The sequence below is a fragment of the Gordionus sp. m RMFG-2023 genome, chromosome 1 (assembly GCF_954871325.1).
Source record: "Gordionus sp. m RMFG-2023 chromosome 1, tfGorSpeb1-WG-v2, whole genome shotgun sequence".
NCBI lineage: Eukaryota > Metazoa > Nematomorpha > Gordioida > Chordodea > Parachordodidae > Gordionus > Gordionus sp. m RMFG-2023.
In genome coordinates this window covers 2,204,148-2,226,011 of record NC_088775.1, presented here as the reverse complement: position 1 = coordinate 2,226,011, position 21,864 = coordinate 2,204,148, and the positions used below count along the sequence as shown (strand labels likewise).

The 21,864-nt window shown below is 27.4% G+C and overlaps 1 protein-coding gene across 1 annotated transcript; it reads right to left on the bottom strand.

Annotated features, from left to right (window-relative positions):
- Positions 1-100: 100 nt before the first annotated feature.
- LOC135922670 (uncharacterized) lies at positions 101-11,815 on the bottom strand. The gene is made up of 5 exons (XM_065457102.1): positions 11,543-11,815; positions 11,457-11,502; positions 11,334-11,401; positions 3,363-3,495; positions 101-961 (listed from the first exon to the last, which is right to left on the bottom strand). The coding sequence occupies exons 1-5, from the start codon at positions 11,551-11,553 to the stop codon at positions 101-103; spliced, it is 1,119 nt and encodes a 372-aa protein (XP_065313174.1). The 5' UTR covers positions 11,554-11,815.
- Between the last annotated feature and the right edge of the window lie 10,049 nt (positions 11,816-21,864).

Sequence of the window (21,864 nt, the reverse complement as noted above, 5' to 3'; positions counted from 1 at the left end):
TATATATTTAAAATTTACAAATAAATTTGTATAAAAATAATTATTTTTATAGGTAAAGATGTTATGGATAGATGAGAAAGATATTTATATATAATATTAATTACTTCATATTATAGAAGCTATCCCCTGTTACATTAAGAACAAAATCGTCTGCTTCATTTTTAAAACCGTTTTTCTTCGATTTTTCGATATTAATTGGCCGTTCGTCATTTTTCGAAACTTTAACGATGGGCGAACTAATATTGTCGTCGGAAATTCTTTTATTTTCAATGTCAGTTAGCAACTCATCATTAATATTAGTTTTAAGAACTTGTAACTCCTTGTTAATACCAACATCGTCACTTTTAATATATGGCCAATCGCTGACATCACTATTTTTAGTCTCGTTGTAAGCTTTAGCATGTTCAACCGCGTTTGGGGGTTTAACAACTTTCACGTATTTGGGAAAAATGTTTGAAGCAGCATCTTCGTCACTAACCAAATTATCGTCCACTTTTACCTTTACAATGCCATTGTTAGTGACTTTGTAAACACTTTTGGTGTTCAGGTAGGGAGGAATTATATTGGTATCGCTGTTTGGAATCGGAGTGACTCTTACTGTACCGTTTAAATTATTTTTAGTATCGCCTTTAATGTCGCTTACGCCATTCTTTGGCGCGAGCGAATTTACCTTATTGGCATTGAGTTCTAGAGGGAGGGCTTCTTTCGCCTTTTTGTCGTAAAAACAATTCAAGTTACTAAAACAGGGCTTGGGTGCTGAAGAGGCATCATCATTACCAATCACTACCTCACTGTCGTTTTTATTATTACCCATTTCAATCTGATCGCTTTTTTTAGGAGGCAGCGTCGTCTTATTTTGTAGAGCCTTTCCCGGTCCGTTAACTTTTGGCGGCACCGCGTTTGTCTTAGTTATTGCAGCTTTGGAAGACGAATTTTCAGCCGATTCAAGCATACCAGGGTACTGCCAAAAAAAAAAAAAAATTTTTACGTTTAAAAAAACATAAGACAAATTATAAAACCCTACTTAGAAATCGGCACAGAAAATAAAAATGTTAAACTTTATGAAGGCAGAATTAACATTTTTGGGTAATTAGCCAATGGTATTATGGGTCACGATCGAAAATAAGCCGATACCTATTTACCCGCGAGTATAGATGTGGCGCGTATTAGCGCGTAAAAAAATAATTATTACAACTTGCTAACATTATGGTTGAGATGCAGGAATAATAAAAATGGCACGGGAGGAAATTTAGAGAGGGTCCTTTAGATTTATACGGTTTAATTGGTCAAGTTGAGCCGAATGACCGAACCCATCAATATAATATTGTTAAAATATATTTACAAATATATGTATATAACCCGGCAAGTAAGATTATAAAAAAAATTTTGAATTAAAACATTATATAATGATTGGTTCAAAAAATGGAAATTTTAAATCTTCTATTGCGATTGCGCCAATTTTTCATCCGGGTTTGTGCTCTGTATTGGGGATTCAAATCTCTACGTACATTGAAGCAGAGCTAGTCCATCCGATCGGTTTCTTGACGCTGTACTACAGCGATAAGTTTTTATTTTCCGGGATGATGAAAAGGTCCTCTCATTCATTATTCTCATTAAATTGGTAATGTTCACAAAATTATACAATAATTCAAAATATATTTTCGGAGGAGAAAAAGCTCCAAAATGTATATTTAAAATTAATACTTATGGGTTTCTTGGTAAACTCCGAAATTAATCGGTTTCTTAAAGATACATTTATCTGAATAAAATTCCGCAAAATATTTTTTTTTTTTTTTACAATATCAAGATTTAATCCCCAAATCAGAATTTCTTGGAATAATAGTAATAATTGCAAATTGGATGGTGCCATTTGAATGAATCACGAATCGTTGATTGATTTTATGCACCCAAAAGTGGAATAATGATCCTCAATCGAGTTCACGTCATTACCGGAAACGATATGTTTGTCATGTGGTGCGAGTCGAGTTCTCGCGAAATCTTCAGAATCATATAAATTCCGCTTTCGCCTCAACTGTCACATAAATCTCGTAAAATGATTGGTCGATATTATCTCTCAATTTTCTAAATTGTAATATAGGAATATTCATGATTATCCATGACCTCAAACTGAAAAATATTGCGTAAATTTGTTGTTGCAACCTTCAGATTCATTATATTATTCAGGCCATTCCGATTTTTTCTAGAAAGAGAAATAAAAAGCTGTAACGCTTGATGTCGAAGGCTCCATCTTCTCGGATATGCTTTTTGCAGTTTCTCTTTTTTTTTTATTGTAACATAAGAAATCTCAAAAATAATTCTATTCTGTAAAATTCTGTTTCTTTGGCTATCTGAAACCTATTTCGTATATTCTGGAAATTTTTGGCCTAATCATAGTTATTATTAGTGCAAACAAAATAAATAGAATTAAGGTAAGAAAATCGTCTTTTAAATTTTCGCGGGATAAAATGATTAATACACGAGGGAAATACATTTAAAATCAATTTTAACTACTTGCTAAAATTTAAGATAAAATGTATGTGATCTGCAAGCCTAATTTTTCAAGCCCGGCCCGATTTTTTTAAAAAAGTTTTGCCGGCCCGGCCCGAACTCACTATTTTTTTTAAGAAAATTTACCGGCCGGGCTTGAACTTATTTAAATGTAGAGATCAATTTTTATCATTACTCAAAATAAAAGTCATATGTTATAACGGCACCTAGTTCTCTAAATTAAAATCGAATATATTTTACATAGAAAAAATTCAACATACAAATAGGTTAATTTAAATGTATTTAAAAAAATTTCTGAGGCCCGACCCGGCCTGAATTTTATTCAAAAATATCAGGCCCGAACCGGTTTGAATTTTATTTAAAAATATTAGGCCCGACCGCACCCGACTATTTTTTTTTAAAAAAAAAATTTTGCAGATCTCTCGAATATATAACTTATATTGAAATAGAAATATTTACGGATTCACTTATTCGCAAAACCTTACATATTTTCGCGGTTCTAAATTTCGCGGCAAAATTGTCTGAAAATCGTAGGGTAGCAACTACAAACATAATCGGAATTTTAAATTTAAAAAAAAACGCGCTCAAAAAAAAATGATTCGAAAGTTGAAAAAATAAACACATTTGCCGGGAAGAAAAAAAACGCACTGCCATGAAAAAAACTAATAATAAATTATATCGAGTTTCAAAATTTCGCGGCAAAATTGTCTGAAAATCGTAGGGTAGCACATTCCAAACATAATTGGAATACATTTCCGGTTAAAATCGGATTTTTTTAAAAAAAAACCGCGCTTCGAAAGTTGAAAAAAATAAATACATTTGCCGCTAACATATATACATATTCAATTTATAACCTTTTCCTGCAGCAATCTCTTCTTCGTATTGTCGGAAAATTTAACGAGAAGTTTCTTGGTAGGTACCACTTCGTGCCCGTTAAATTTTTTAATCGCATTTTCACATTCTAGCACTGTTTGATAGTCGATAAAACTTTGTATACGATATATATAAAATACAGAATTGATTTATTCACTGATATATATATATATCTCTTCTCTTCTCTTGAAGAGATATATATATAGCAGAGAACTACAGGCCCAGCCCTAAGCCCGGCCCGGATTTTTATTTTTTTTAAATTTAAAAATCTGATTTTACCGGAAATGTATGCCGCCATGTTTGGAATACCTACCCTACGAATTTCAGACAATTTTTCCATGAGCTTTTTAAATTTAATAATAATTTATAAATGACTTATGGATTAACAAGTAAAATTGCCTACAATTCATAAGATAAGTATTCCGGACATGATAAAATATATTTCCGGAAAAATCCGATCATTTAAATTAAAAAGTGATTTAAATCATAAAACATTGATGCTAACACATATTAAAAATTTGATATAGAAAAAAAATAATGATTAGACAAGTGTTTCACAATTATAGTTTACTATATTTTTTTTAGCCGTTTGTAACCCGATTTTTAGCCGGCTAAAAATTATCGGTTAAATCAAGGTTTTAGCCGAAAACTATCACTTTGGCCTGGAGGGGTTTTTTTTCTTAAAAAGATAGCAGCTCAAACGCCTAAATGTTAGCGCATTTTCTCCAGCGGTCTCCTTAAAATTGGGCTGAATTAGCCGACATTTCGCCGTTACCCGACCAGATTCGTAATAGGTCCAATTAATGTTGTTAACCGGCTCGATTTGTTTTTTACCCGATAGTTTCGCCAAGATATATTATAGGCAATTCTGGAGATTTTTGCTTATAGAAAGGCAGAAGGGTTGAACATCTATCTATATCGTAAAATTAGGATAACGATTCTATAAAATCAAAATGGCGGATAAAAAGGTTTTTTTTTTAAAAAAAATACGATGTTAACACTTTATTATATTAATTTTGAATATCAAATTTGTTAAAATCAATAAGATGATTAAGATATATGTAATCATGTAGACAATCTTTAATCTAAAATTGTAAAGATGAAAAAAAATTTAGGCATAAATTCGTAGGAGAATATGGATGGCGAGAATAGCAATGCTTCCCTTACTGACCAATGTAGAGGTTGCGAAATGGGCAGATTTTTAGAACCCGTCCGCCTTTGTCCTCCGGAAAGAATTACCCACCCGCCTGCTGGCACGCGATTTCTTTCTCTTTTACATTCAAAAAATTAACCGGTATCGTTAAACAGCTGAGATTTAACCGATTTTTAAATTACGATTTTTTTGCCAATATAATATTTCGTTAATAGGTATCCACACCTTTGTGCCATCCATGAGGAAAATCTCCAGACTCGCGTAATCTTTTTGTGGCAAGGAGATTAGGCCAGCTGTCTTTTTAAGAATGGAGCCGTTTAAACCCATCCCTAAACTGACTATGCTTAGCTATTCAAACATCACGAATTACTGATAGACGTATCTAGGATCTTTCTATCGAAGAAGGGGGAGTTGGGTAGGGGGTAAGGGGTATTATTAGGTGGATTTATCCGCCAAAAATAACATTTGGAAGGTCTTTAGGTACCCTCATTGTAGATCCCTTGGCTATGTTGAAAAATTTTTGGGGTTTTCACTTCTTTTTAAAAAATATTTTCTATTTTATTTTGAATTATAAAGATTATTGTTTCTAGTGATATTACTGTATACATTTTTTATGTTGGGGGGGGGGGGGGGGTGAGTGTGGAGCGGGGGTAGATGTAGGTAAGGAATTAACTCAAAATTATATTTATGGGGGGGGGGGGTGGTAGAAATCACGCCTATCATATTAACAATTCAAAGTGTGAACAAGAATATATTAATAAATAATAATTTTCTTTAAAACACAAACAATGGTATAACAATGAAACATTTAATCTTAATTTAGCTATGAAAATAAAAATTTCGAAGTTTAAATTGTTATAATCAAACTTCTAAACCATGATTATGGTTGGAAAATATTTATTTTCTATTTCCTTAAATATTTTATATTAAATATCATTGTTAGGGTATGGTAAATTTTGACCCCATTGTTTTAAACCAGAGAGCGATTATGGATCATTCCAATTTCATAATCAAGCATTTAGGATGACAATCTCACAAAATGAGTCGATTATTTAATATATATATATACGTAGTATCTGTTACACATAACATCTCGAGATATATGGAGTAATAATGTTTGCGTTTTACTTAGTTTTTGATAATTAATCCCCCAAATCGATTGTCATCCATGGGATAGAAAACTCGATAAATGATATCATCCACTTTGTTTACTTTTTAATCTATCATGGGCAATTAGAACATTGTCACAATATATATATTTTTTTTAAATATCAAGATCTATGTTATGCAGATCTCGCCAAAGTTGTAAATTATTTCCCTTCTTTGTGGAATTTTTTTTTTCACCAACTAAGCTACAAATTTGAATTGGTCTTCATTGAGCTTTCATTGTCTTGGGCAATGAATTGTTTCAAACTTATTTAAAATGTCAATTGTTATTATTTAGCATCCTTGTTTTAGGGAATTTATAATTTTGCAATCTTATCAATTTAGATTCAAATTTTCTCACTAATATGCAAGAGTAATTTATGTCCCCCCCTATGTTTAAAATTTTTTACAATCTGTGGGCTGAAGCTATAGGAGATTTTGAAAATTTCTGAATTTGATATATATAAAGGTTTCTGCAATTTAAATCCCCAAATGTGGTTTCCTCCAAATCTTCGAAGGAATAAGGCCATGCTTCCTCATTTCATTTTTTTTTAAATATTGATTTATGGGCAAAGCAGGGGTGGGGATCCTCTCCCCATTCGGAAATTTGTTGGTTCTCATAAATATCATTTTTTAAGCTAATAATATTTTGATGGTGTGATTTAATGTATAATATGACTACTAGATCCTAATATTTCCTGCATATTTACTCGAATGATTAATATTGCTAAATCTACTTTACATCATATCAGGATATTACAGTTAAATAAATGTGGAGGAGATACAAAGAAAAATTTTATTTTAACATATTCGTGAAACTGAAACCAAAAATGGTGAAAGATTTGCAAGTGGTCACTCTTTCTAAAAATTGAGTTGTGTCCCTTTAAGAATAATTGCCTATATTCTTTGAGGTGTGTAGAACTAATTATCGACATTAATTTAGAAGATTATGGCGTTTTAATCATTTTTCCTTGAGAATATCCTTGGTTTGTATATTACTTTAGTAGGGTTTAGGTTAGTACTCAATTTAATAATCATTTTTTGGACAATTTGGATATGTTACATGAAGCTCGCTCGGAATAACAATGCTTCTATCAGGAAGGAAGAGATCATGGGGCAATGGCTTAATCTAAGGCCATTTAAGGTTCCATTTATAGTGCAACCATCCTGAACCTTTTCAGCTGCATCAAATTTCTCATTGACTGAGAAAAAACAGAATATTTCAAAGTGCTATTTGTTTTGCCCAAAGTTTACCATTATAACCTTTTTTCCCTTTAAAAATATTAATTTTTTAAAATAAATTGATTATAAAAAAAAATGTAAAGAAAATTTTGATGTTGGTTGTTTAACCCGTTACTGGTTAACGGTTCATATATGCACCACCTCCTATATACCTTATTTTAACATAGTAGTTTTTTTTTTAAAAATAATAAAAAAGATTTTTATATAGTTCAGACATTGTACTTCAAAACTGGAAAAGAAAAATATGAAAAAAATATTTTTTTATGCCCCTAAGAAACCCTCAAACTTTGCGAATTTATGAGGTCTAAAATGCAAAATTTTCTAAGTGATCTCACGAGCATATTATAAAATTATTTCGATGAAAACTAGTGTGTATATATTCTTTATTATATCAATATTTATCAATCATTTTTGAATTTTTAAATAATTAATATTTTAGTAGGTAACCACATAAAGTTGACTGGTGCATATATGCACCGTTAACCATCTAGCAGTATATATTATTTAAAAAAATTCAAACAAATGAAATTTAACATAATGAATTATAATTTTTTATATTATACTTAAAACCACTACCGTCACTAAGGGTGGGAAGGGGAGGGGTGGGTGGCTCGAGCCCCTTAAGAATTTTTAAAAAAAATTTTATACCCAAAAAAGACCTTTTGAAAATAATTTAAAAAAATTTTTTTCCCCTGAGATTAAATCGAATAATATATTTCCTATTATAATTTTTTATCCCGATCAAATTATATGAAATTATTAGGTTCATAAATATTCAAAAGTTTAAAATTATTTTTAGCCTCTTCCTTTCTGAAGATTTTATTTTATTTATATAAAATATTATGCACCTGTTTTGTCAATTCAATCAAAATTATCAAAATAATAGATGACTAATAAAAAAATCAAGATTCTACGAAAATAATTTGTCTAGATATTTAATTTTTAATAAATTTTTTTAATGAAACGTTTTCTAACAATTGAACAAGCGCTTGCTCAACTTTTTGAAGAGGAACCAATTGAAGAAAGAGATATGGTTATAATTCCGCCAAACCCCTCTGCAGTTAGTGATGAAGAAGATTTCGATGAAAATGACTTAACAAATGTCGGAGTTTTGCCTTCAGATACAGCTGGAGAATTGGAGATTCATAATTCAGTTGATGACGACCTTCCAGAACCATATTCTACAAGAAGCTATTCTCGAATTTCTCACAATTTAAAATGGAGAAAAACGGATGCAATATATTCTTCAAGCCCTTTCAATGGAGAAAAGGAAGATGTAATAAAACTTGAAAATGATTTACATGGTAAAAGTCCATCAGATATATTTTGTTTAATTTTCGACGAAGACTTATATTCCTTATTTGTAGAACAAAGTAATATTTATGCTAAACAAATGAATAGACCTAACATATGCATAACCATCCAAGATATTCAGAGATTTATTGGAATTCTATTATTTACTGGATATCATTCTCTCCCACAAGAAAGAATGTACTGGTCTAATGACAGCGATATTTCTATTCCAATAATCCGGGATACAATGACCCAATTACAATTTCGAAATTTGAAATATAATATCCATTTGGCAGACAATACTAAAATAGATATACATGATAGATTTTATAAAGTTAGGCCTTACATTAATATATTGAATAATAAATTTCAGCAATTCGGAATTTTTAAACATCATTTATCAATAGATGAACAGATGATACCATATCGAGGAAGACATTCTTGCAAAATGTTCATAAAAGGAAAACCAATTAGATTCGGATACAAGTCTTGGATATTGGCCTCTTCCGACGGTTACGTATTCTCATTTGATATATATCAAGGAAAAAGCGAAAATAAATATGAATATGGATTAGGTGGAAATGTAATCATAAAATTATTAAAGGCATTGCAAAAACCAAATTATCATAAAATATATTTTGATAATTTCTTTACATCATTTAAACTCTTGTCATACTTAAAACAAATGGGATATTTTGCAACTGGAACTGTGAGGGACAATAGAATAGAGCATTGCCCAGTTGAATCTATAAAGGTTGTAGCAAAAAAAGAAAGAGGATATTATGATTATAGGTTTGAAAAATACGAAATATTTGTAGTTCGTTGGAATGATAATTCGGTGGTGACCGTTGCATCGACATGCTACACTATCTCTTTGCTTTCTAATGTTTCAAGGTATTCTAAGAAAATATCTTCTAAAATAAAAATTCCTCAGCCAAATATGGTAACTGCTTATAACAAACACATGGGTGGAGTTGATCTATGTGATAATCTAATATCTACATATAGAATAAAAATAAGAGGAAAAAAATGGTGGTGGCCAATATTCACCAATTTTATTGATGTAGCTTTGGTAAATTCATGGAAAATCTGGAAATTCGTGAATCGAGATGACAAGAAGAGTTTGCTTGCATTTAGACGAGAAGTTACTAACTACCTCCTTCGAACGCCAGTAAAAATTGAAAAAAATTCAAGTACAGGTCACGCCAGCCAGTTTGCATTACAGTGTGAAAACCCTATTGATTCATCTGGACATTATTTATCCAAAATTATAGATGGAAAAAGACGAAGATGCAGATATTGCCATACGCACTCAAGATATATGTGCCAAACATGTCAAATCGCACTCCATATTAAATGTTTCAAGGATTTTCATAATATATAAACTCTCGTTTTTATTATAAATTACAAAAAAAGAATAAAGATATTTGTTGTTTTTTTGATCTTATAGTATTTTATATAATTTTTATCTTTTTTAACCTCTTAATGGTTAACGGTGCATATATGCACCAGGCTAGATTTTCTATTTAGGATTATTTTTTTTGGCTGATTTTTTTAGAATATCATATTTGAGCATTAATCAATATAATTTGAAAAAATTGAGCATTTTTATCCACTAGAAAAATCTTGACCATTAATGGGTTAAAGAAAAAATTCGTGGTAATTTGAGTGGATAAATTGGAATATAAATCAAGTAATGTTTTTTGTGAATTTAATCACATCCCAGTTGTATAAAAAGTTATCATAAATCATATTTTAAATATATATCTCACTATATCACTGGATCATAAATCAAGTATCGCTGAATCAAATATAATACATCACTGTCTAATTTAAAAACATATATTCTTTATATATCTGATTTGTCAACAATCTAAATATGTTTAAAATCAATATAAAAATAATAAGTATATAATCAAATAAAACAAAAATGTTCTTTATTCAAAACTGAATTTAAATTAAGTGATAAAATAATAAAAATTAAATTGTAATGCAATAAAATATAATAAAACTAAAATATTTTCAATCATGCCATGAGGCATAAAAGCTAAAATATAATTATATATAACAGTTATATAGAACAATGTTAAGACATGTCATATATAAACTCAGATAATATAATAGATTACTAAGAAGAAAGTATCACTCATAATATTAACCCTCAAGTACCTTTGGCAACATCAATTTTCAATCAATTAATTTAAACTCATTAATTTACAAGAATTTATTATTTTATCATTACACTGTCAAAATCATTGTCATTATATCAAAATACAAATTTGGAAATTAATTATTTTGTGTGCCAAATATTTCAATATTTTTGATAGCCATTAATATAAATATATTTAAATCAAAGGTATATGATGTTTCTATAATATAGGTGAGATAAAAAAAAATTCATCAATGATAAATATTTATGATTATGAAGAAAATGCCAATTACCAATATTGGAGATTTTCTCATTATATTTTATAATAAAAATTTTATGAAATATTTAAATCATTATATATCAATATTATGATATAAAAAACATTGAATTGAATATAGGTTAGTTTCCATTTAGGAAGATGTTGCTATAATATTTGCAAAAAGATAAGAAAGTGTTATTTTTTATTTCCATTTTTTAAGACCTCAATTTATATTACCAGAGGGAGATATCTCTGAGGCAGTGATTAAGAATGATGAAGATTTGAAAATGTTAACTAGTTGATTTACATATGACCTATAATGTTTCAGAAATTAGGTTAGAACTTATAATATATCATATCCTGAATAATGAGGTCATCCCAAATAATAAGAAAATAGAAATAAATTTTGACTTTGGAATATTTAAAAAATTTTTATTAACAATTTAGTTAAGAAATTTATCCAAAAAGTAAAAGTTAAAAAGATGACAGAAAATCTTGAGCTCTAAAAGTAAAGAAAAGGGGGGGGGGGTATTATTATGTGCTTTCTAAATAAGTTAAGGCTGCTTCAAACAAAACATCAAGTGGTGTAATAGAATCACAGGCAAATTATGTAGTATGATGGAAATTTAATTTTTTAATAATTAGTTGATAGTAATAACAGTACACAAGCAATAAATATCATTTACTATAATTACAAATCAATAACTAACCATTTTCTGTTAAACATTGAACAATATTTGACATTTCCAGTTTGATTAAAGAGTAGTGTTAATCTCTCCTTTTTGTTTTATTATAAAATAAACTTAATAAAATTACCATAACATTTTTCATACTTGTGTTATTTCTAATGGTATATTACCAACAAAGAGTGAATAATTTCTAAAAATAAACGTTTACATATAGGTTAGAAAAAAACTACATTTTGTGCATTATATTTCAAATTCTTGAATAGTTTGAAGAATTATTCTTATCTGATCAAAAATACTATTTGATGCTACACGCAATGTTTTTAAATTTCTAGAGTGGTATTCAACAATTAATTTATCCTCATTGATCATAATTTCTTTTCTAATATCATGTCTGTGTTCTTTATCTACCTTTAATACTTGATAAACTATATTTGCATATTTTATTGATAAAAGAGGTATGATTAGTTTGAGAGAGTTTTCATGAGTATCGATACAGTCTAGCATAAATTTGAAAATATATTAGACACATATCACAAAAAGGATAACATGTTTTCTGTCATTTATCTTCATATGGGATTGACAGAGAGAGTACACAATGATATATATATATTACTAATATATCATTGATCGTGCAAAAGAAAGCAATTACTGCAAAAATCTATCACCTTGGATACCCTCTTCGTAGCGTTGAGGCTATAAATTAATTTATTGAATAGGCCATGTCATGCCTAAAAAGATGAAGGATCTCTATATTCTTTACCATTATAAATGCCATTTTTTCATCTGTTTTTCCTAAAATACCCAATTTTTATCCACTTTTGAATTCAAAATTTTCCAAGTTCAGTAAGGAACTTTTATCTGAAATCATAATCTAAGGAATTTAAAGGAATTTTCAATCTGCATTTTATAGATCTTTCTTGGGTTCAACCAACGATGCCCATAATTAATAGTGAAATTGGTGTGCGATTCCCTATTTCTCATCCAATTGTAATTTTTTAAAAAATTTTTATACTTTTTGTTAACTTTTAATTATATTTAATTTTTTTTAATTTTACTGGTAGAAATGAGCAGAAAAGCCTTGCCATCATCATTAGCTACCTTTAACACAGAATATTCATATTATAAAAAGTATTTTATCCGAAAATCAGAATAAATTGTTAAAAATAAAACAATCTCTTAATTAGAAACACAATCACAAAAGTATTACAATTACAATTCATTCATGACAATGTTATAAATATCTTTTGTTGCTGACTTTATTTTTTAAGCATTTAACATGACTTGATTCTATTTCCGGAGCCGTCTGGCTGTAAGAAATTTCCAGCTGGGCGGGCAACTGTTTACTTATTAAGGGTTCCAATATTAATTTAAAATAAAACAAATAGTTAGGCACTCGTAGAAATTTTTTGCTATTTTATTAAAAATTTGTAAACGTACATTCTTATTTTTTAACATAAATGAATTAAATGTTAATTCTATATAATTTTTTCCGATAAGCCATCAATACTAAATTTTGTTTACGTCGATTTTTCATCGAGTCTCTAGTACTCGAAAGATATCTCTTTGATGTGGAGAATGAGACCTCACTAAATGCCGTTGATACATGATGATGGCGGCTAGGAGCGTTTATGCAATTCTTTAAATGCAAGACTTTCAAAATTATGTTCTTCAAATTCTGCAGCTAATATACTATTTTTATTTAATGATCTAACGTTTCCCTGTTTAAGTTTGATAATAATACCAATGTGTTTCTACTATCTGATAGAAAATAATCAGGGTCGGAGGTATGGGGCAATTTTAAAACATAGCAAAAGATTATAATCTATTCATCTTGTTTAAATCTACCTAAAAAACGATTCGCAAAGTATTTAATATTTTTTTAATATTATTTTTTAAAGAACTCTAATTAAAGTCCTTTTCACGATCAAATTGCAATTTATCATCGATTAAAAAAATTAGAAGATTAGTGGGCTTTTAACGTACTTTGATGATTTTTGAGGGTAAGATTAAACTTTGATATAAGTTTCCCAGCCTTAATTCTAATCAAATCAAAAAAAATATTACTTATTTTTTTAATGTAGTAATTCTAGAAACAATAAAATTTTAAGATTAAACCATATTAGTACCTACTGTCTGTAGGTACTTATTTAGTGTATCTATGTTATTAATACTTTATGAATAAAAATGCCTAATATAATGCTATTTATATTAATGCATTGAGAAAAACCAAAAGCTCCGCCTGAATCATGAGTGGAAACATTAGTTAATAGTTCTAAAAGTAAAACAATCACCAATAACCTCAAAATTCTTTGATATGAGATGTTCCTAAATGCCCAGAACATCTCTGGTCTAAAAGTCTCCTGATAGTATGGGCTAGATACATTAAAACAAAAAATTATATCATGCATTAGATAAATTTAAAAAAATTAGAAATTATAACCATATTATATAATAATTTAACTAGAATATGCAACTTGTGCGTAGCAATATATATAAGGCACTTGGTTGATGCAGGGTTAGTACTTAATCATTTCGTCCAGACGTGACGTTTACACCGTATATACTAGGCTAAATTAAATAATTATGCTCTGGTTTTCAAAACTTGTTTATTAATTTGTATTAATTAAATAAATAATATTTTTCATAAAATTTTGTTGCATTTTCATTTTAATTTTGATTAAATTGTTAATAGTGAAATATTTAATAATTATCAATAAATTTTTTTTAAATTTGGAGGCCACGGCCCAATTTAAAGTTAAAATAAGTTAATTCAAGACGGTTTTAATTTAATTCTATATTCATTCATTTTCAATAAAGGAATATTAAACATAAAAATATATCAAAAATTATTTAATATCGTTAAAAAACCTGACAAAATAATAATGAATGGCAAAAATACCATTTTTTTTTTATTATACAATAATTTTATATGTATAACTAAACATATTGTTTAAAATAAATATACAAATGTTCTTTCATTTGTTCTATTCTCCGAAATTTGTACAATCAATAGATATTATGTAATGACATATTTATTATATATTAATAATATATAAAAGTATTAATACATTTTCTACCAAATACATCAAACATTATTACTAAATATCATCTTATATTTCATCCAACATTATTAGTAAAATAATAAAAAGACTTAAGTAGCACATTATAGAGTTATATAAAAAGATTTTTTGTTCATAGATTTCATATTCAAATTAAATAATTTTATGTTATAAATGTTATTAACCTATTTTTTTTATAATTTCTATTTTTAAATTATTATACATTCAAAATATCGATAAATACTGGTGTGTTAGTGTGGTGGTGCTAATAAAATCGAAATATGAGATGAAGGGTAGTTAACATTGATAAAGAAATAAAAATCAGATAAAGGAGGAAAGAGGAGGTCATAGTGGAGGATGATATGTCTTATAAATAGTATCAACCTTTGATTCTTTGAGAAAAGGAAATTTCTAATATAAATGTCGACAAAGATATATAATATTTATAAATTAGATGATCCCAGCAGCATCAACATAAAATATACAGAATACATTAAGGTTAATTAATTATTTGATGTAAGTAATTTATTTTTTTGAGAAACCAACTTATATAAGACTATATTATATTTTTTACTAATAAAAGTAAATTTTATTATAATTTTAGAATATTTAAATAACATAACATGTATATCAATTTTGTAATTATAGACCGGTTTCGAACGTGATAAGTCTTATAAGTACATCATAAATACACTTGAAACCACTTAATTATTATTTTACCACAATAATTTGATTATATTTTGATTTTGGTCTATTTAACTGAGGAAATTTTAATTATTATAATGTTGCTAGCGATCTAATTATTTTTAAATTGAATTAGAGGAAAATGTACTTTTTAAAAAGATTAATTTTAGATAAATTTAGATCCTTATGCCATTTACTATATCAGATTTTAATATTTTTTAGCGCCATCTATTTTACATATATTTATAAGTAATTTTTTAATTAATATTTTGGTGTATTACGTGGTGTTTATATCATTGTAATTTATTTTTTTGGCAAAATGTTTACAGATATTATAAAATCCCTTATAAGTAATCAATGTATATATTATGGTATCAAGGGTAGTTATACGTTATATTAATGAGACCTAATAAGGTTAATACTGGTTTATAACTAAACTGATATCATGTTTAACTAGTAATTTAAATTTATCCAATAAAAAAATACTTTATGGTTGTTTAAACACTAAAAAATATCAACCCCCCCCCCTCCATGCCTAAGCCACTAGTGTCATATTATATAGAAATTTATTTTCAAGCTAATTTTTTTAGTAACCAAAAGTTGGACTTATATTTCATATTTCAATGTTCATTTTCGTAACCAGCCATTTTAATTCTGAAAAAAGAAAAATCCAAAATCACAGAGGAACTTATGAGGTTATTTTGGATAAAGCATTTGAGAAAGATTCTATATTTGTGTTAGATATTATTTTGATTAGTTAAAACACGAATATTATAATTTATTATAGTAAAATATATAAATCTGAAGTTATAAAACTGGCCGAAAATTTATAAACACTTTTATTAAAAATATATCAGCATCTTGATTCTTAAGATATTAATTCTTGTTTTCATATATGATTCATGTATAATAGTTGCAGCAAAACATATACATGATCCAAATTTAAGAATGAATGTGGGCTTCAAAAATTTATTAACACAACATGCAATGATGTTAGTTAATGTTACTCTTAGATAAGACGTTTATATTTCAACATTCCCATCATTTCCATCTGTGTAATATGTTTCATTATTCTTAATAAAATATATAATGTACTTGTCTAAATTTCCTTTTTTTGAGTCTTAACGTCTACCATAATCTTAAATTTAATTCGTATCTGTATGGGAAAAATTACCTTCTATAAAGCAATTTAAAAAAAATGATTTCCTATAAAAAAAACATATTTTTTTTATTACTAGAAGGAAAGAGAGACATGCCATTCGGAGTAAAGTGACCTGCTGACTTACAGAATATTATGAGAAAAATCGATTGTTGATTTTATTGATATCTTGTTGATGAAGGACAGGGTTGGGCTTGATACTAAAATGTGTTGTAAAAGGCTCAAATAAAAAGCCCAAATAAAGACTTTCCAACTTTCATACACATTTAGAATATCATCATTACGCCTTTTACTCTCGGAAATTGGGAGGGACTAATCGATTTGGAAACCCAGCTGACTGATAGATTTTAACAATATCACCTTCTTTCTATTATGAGGTTTACAATGCAATAGACTTTAAAAAAAACCCGTCAGAGTTTAGAGAACCTAGGATAGCGACTACTGTGTCGTAACTAGTCTGCATGATGCTAATTACGATTTTAAAATTTCTACCCAAGAGAAGAAAAGGGCATTGTTATTCGTTGTCATTCTTTGTTAGTTTGAAAAGCCCTTAGGTCAAATGCTCAAATACTTTTGTGATAGGATATTAAGAGAATAGCGTTCTGGGAAGAAAATGAATTCATATTTGTTTTTTTTTATATTAATTTTTTTTAAATTTTTGTTTTTTATAGTTTTTTTTTCAAAATTATCTAATTATTTTCTTTATGATAATAAAGATGTTTTGAATGAATAAAAAAAACACGTAATCTAAAGTCATAGCTATAAAATTAAATTTTGTCAATATATATAACACCATGGGGTAAAGTTGTCATGGATAAAACGGCTAGAATGTTACTACTGTTTTTAGCTGTAAAAAAAAGGGATAATTTATAATAAAATTAACGACAATAAAATTTTGAAAAATAATCGCAAAGAGGAAAGAGTATTTGAAATGTACGATTGTGCCTAAAATGGGTTCATTCCAAATGTGGCTTTTTTGATACAATTTTTTTTACATTTCAAGTATTGTATTGATTTGTTTATGTTAGTCTTGTTAAACGGCTCGTTTTAAGCCTATTTTTAAGAAGGGCTAACTCAATGATTGTTTTCGAATTTATTTTAATCACTTTACCCTAATTCTTAGCTTAGCCATTTTAGCCCGGATGCTGGGTAAAGTGGCCAAAATGGCTCACTTCCCATAATTAATCACAGCTCCTAAAAGTATTTTAGGTGGAAATTTTGTATTTGAGGGATTGAGCTACATTAAAATTTTTTTTAAAATTTGTTATGTTTTATTTTTGTTTCAAAGCTTTATTTGAAAAAAAAATACGGATCAATTTACCCCGGTCTCCCGAATAGTTAAGCCTCGATATGTTCAATATTACTTTTAGAAAATGAACAGTAAAATACGAATATCCGTTCTATATAATTCTTTTCATTCGAAATAGAACAATATAAAGTATACATAAAGTATACATCGTCATATATGGTAATATAGAGGTGACGATTAGCAAAGGAGGAAAACCAAGTGTGAATCTGCGAAAAGGAAATTGCGAATACATGTATTCATTAATTTTTATATTTGTAAACTTTACCACCACAATAATATCCAAGATTAAAAATAAAAATAGTATTCAAATTATCTAATATAAATAAAAATTAATGAATGTCTGTATTCACTATTATCTTTTCGCAGTTGTCACTTGATTCTCCTTTGCTAATCGTCACCTCATATATGATATACATAGAATTAAAGAAGTCAAAAAAATAAAATTTGGAATAGGTTAGGTATAATAAATGAGATTAATTAATTTTTTATATAAACTATTCGATCGAACGATTATCCGAATAACGATATTCGAATACGAATAATTTATTCGAATAATCGAATTTACTTTTGTATATGTGTTGTAAATGGAGCACACTTTAGGGATTAGTGGACACGTTTTATTATATAATTTTTGGTCGTATAGTTTTCTTTTCCTAAAGACGTGATGACTTTTTTCTTCTTCCAAAAACATAGCCTCCTCGTGGCGTAAAAAAAGGGAGGGGGAGGGGTTCAAACTCGCCCCCAAATTTTATTTTTATAATTTATATTTAGATAATGTATATAATACTGATTGGCTTAAGCTTTTATAATAAGCCTCTTTTTTTTTATCTTAGTAAACGTCGCGTTAAAAGTTGCGTCTTAAATATCAGATTATTCGTATCCATAATTTTTTGAAAATAAAACGCGATGAAAAATATAACGAGATTGTAACTATTAATTAAATGTATTGTTTATTCCAATATCAATTTCACTTCACTATCTATCGGAGACCTGTAGAGGTACCGTTTAAACGGCCCGTCCCGGATTAAACCGCAGTCCCGGCCCCCGAATATTTATAGATAATAATGGCGATTTACACTATTTGGTTTTAAAATATGCGGCCCAGCACGGCCCGGATATTTAAAAAAAAATTAGGGGTCCAACTCGGCCAGTGTACCAGGGCCGGATTCAGGGCGCAGGTGTCTGATATCTATTAAATAAGCAGAAAATGACAAATTATAACCTTACAAAAATTATCAAATCGTAAGATTCGATATTTTTGAATCGGATGAACAAGGACACTCATGCCTTTGAGGTGCAATTAATTTTTGAATCGCTATTTAAAACCCGATACTAGGGTTAGGTTTAAGGCGTGGTGAAGTTTACAGTTTTTTTTCAATTTCGTTCCTTGCTTAGTTATCGGTAAAATTGATGGATGAATAAGTAATTTACAAGTCATTCCTAGATATTCTGTTCTATGATTTAAGATTCTGGCATGATGCCTTAAATAAATGTTTCTTATTTTGAAATTATAGCCTTTCTCGTTCAAATTTTTGATTTTTCTCCATTTTTCGAAAATATTTGTTAAAGAATTTAATTTTTCGAATCGAATATTAGACGAATCGAATCGAATAATGCAAATGTTCGATTAAATTCGTATTTTTGTGGGTATAGTTGGCCAACAATTTAACGCTGACGTAATTGGTTAAAGTACTCCGTAACCGAAAGACATTCATGTCTTGTTTGAGGAAATTGTAATTCTCCCTATTTTTTATGATTCGCCAGAGTACTTAAAGTTTATTGTCTAAAAGCAGAGGAGAAACGGAATAAAGCGCCAAATATTGGCACAGATTTTTTTGAATTAGTTTATCCAAAAATGATAAAATGATCCCCACTCCTTTGAATAAATCTTGGCCACGTTCACTGATACTATAAAAAAAGGAGAGATTATATGGCTATAAAATAAAAGCTATGAATAAATTAATTATTTACAAAAAAAATAAATACTTAATATGTAATTTAAATATTAAAAAAATTGGGACAAATATATTGGCAATTTAAAAAAAAAATTATTTCAATTTATAACATATGATTAGGTTCAAATTAGATAACCAAATTTTAAAATAACTAAATAATATATTGCACAATAATTTTTTATTTTAACCTGTTTCTATATCTCTTCAAGTACAACAAAATATGAATATGAGTTAAGAAGGTGTTATCAGTTGATAAATCCCATTTTAGTAATAGCACATAAGATATCACTGAAATATTTTCATTCTTTTCTGATTTGACAGTGAAATCAATAAGTGCCATTATAAAAAAGAGATATTAATATTTACAAAATAAAACTATAAATGCTATATATATATAACTTTGTCACGATATGATAGTCCTAAATACGGTATATAACTGCTTTTAATCCTTTTGACCCATTATTAAAACGAATTAGAAAAGTAGCTTATATTTTAAATTTCAATAATTAGTGATTCTCTTTCAAAGCAATTCGGATTATATAAATAAAAAAATCTCTCGAATGCAATTATTTTTAATTTTTTTAAAACTTACATAAACATCCATTAAAATAACGAATTTATTTAATTTAATTTTTTAACAAAAACGAAAAAATAAGAAAAATGAAGTAAGCAGAAGATAATAATGTATTTTATCAAATTTGTTCTTTAAGTTTAAATCCCTTAAAAACGTATAAATTTGTATTTTTTTTATTTTTAAATTAAAAAAATTATATGCATAATATACAGTATAACTTAAACTATATTAGGCATATTATTATTATTATAAACTTTTGAATATGATATTATATATATAAACTCTTATTTTGGATGAATAAAAGAGAAGGAGAAAAATAGATTAAAAAATATATTATCTTTTTATGGAGAGAAAAGATTATTAATTTTTTTTTATAAAGCTATAACGAAAATAATGCAGCAAAATTTATAATTCCAAATTCTATTTTTCCTATATTCCATATAAAAAAAATTTTTTTTTTGAGTTTACCTTGTAGTATTTTTTTTTCTTTTTAATCCCCTCTTTATTGTTTAAAATAATTATTTAATTTTTAAGTTTATAATCTATAGAAAAATTATAAGGTTTTATTGATATTTTGAATAGAAAATATTTTTTTAATATCTAATTTAATTTTTTAAAAAAATATTATTTTGAAAGGTTATAATTATATTTTATCAAATAAATTAATATAAAAAAAATTCCTTTTGATGTCGAAATAATTTTTAAATTTATCCTATGATGCTGGAAAAATCGGTAGACAAAAGAATGGAAAGACGGCTTAGGAATGAATTACATTTTTTTTAAAAAATGTAAAAATGTTTTAAAAATTAAAAATTAAAAAAAATTATTACTTTTTTTTAAAATAATAATAAAATTTATAAATTGACATTTTATATAAAAGTATAAAGTTTATCTAGGTTGAAATGATAGATTTAAAATCACTATTTAAAAAAAAACATTATTACAAAGGAACAAGTGCATTGTTAAAACTTTTTCATTTTCTATCTTTCTTTTTGAAAACTTTTGAAAACATTATTTTTTAAAATTAAATATAGGAATATTCAATATTCCTATAATATAATAGGATTAAAGTTTATATAGTGTAGTGTATTATAAAATATAAGTATACATTATAATATATTGTATATTTTATATAAAACTAAGTGATAGGGGGATAATTAAATAGGATTTTATATTATATTTATAAAATATTAGTAAAGAAACTAATTTGTGAGTTAGTATTTTTTTTTAGTTTTTTGTTAATAAGTTTTAAACCTTTTTAAAAAAATATTAAATTAAGCAGACTTTTAATAAAAACTCGAGATTTGATTTAAAGTCAAGTCCTCATTATGCCATGCACGCCTTGATATTTTTTATATATAAAAAAAACAAAAACCTAAATTAAAATGGCGTTTGATTAAACCAGATGTTATTTAGGGCCCTCTATCACGTGGGGGGAGATGGTACCATACAATTACATAATTGGCATTGAAGTTGGGAAAGGTGGTAATACCATTATCATAGGCAATATATTCATCATTCGTTCTTATATTTGAGTCTTATCATCCTAAACTTAGTGGGATCTTGAAAGATTGGATTATATTTAATCAGAGAGTTATGATTCCAGTTCTAAATTCTGTTAATAAAGAATATCAAAATATTTTCTATTTTCTAAACATTAAATGCATAAATTTTACGACAAATTAACCAGAGTTTCGCCCCTGATGTCAACTCATATCGTGTGCTGATAGTACCTTATCTTTTCAATTGTACAAAATATTTTAGATTTCAACTGGGCGCCTTAAATGCGCAAATTTTTTTTTTTTTAAATTT

Excerpts from the sequence above, each read along its gene's own strand:
- LOC135922670 (XM_065457102.1), bottom strand. Across the intron at positions 11,402-11,456 it reads TACCATTAGAAATAACACAA|GAGAGATTAACACTACTCTT; the intron begins GTATGAAAAATG and ends TAAAACAAAAAG. Across the intron at positions 962-3,362 it reads AGAGATTGCTGCAGGAAAAG|TACCCTGGTATGCTTGAATC; the intron begins GTTATAAATTGA and ends TTTTTTTGGCAG.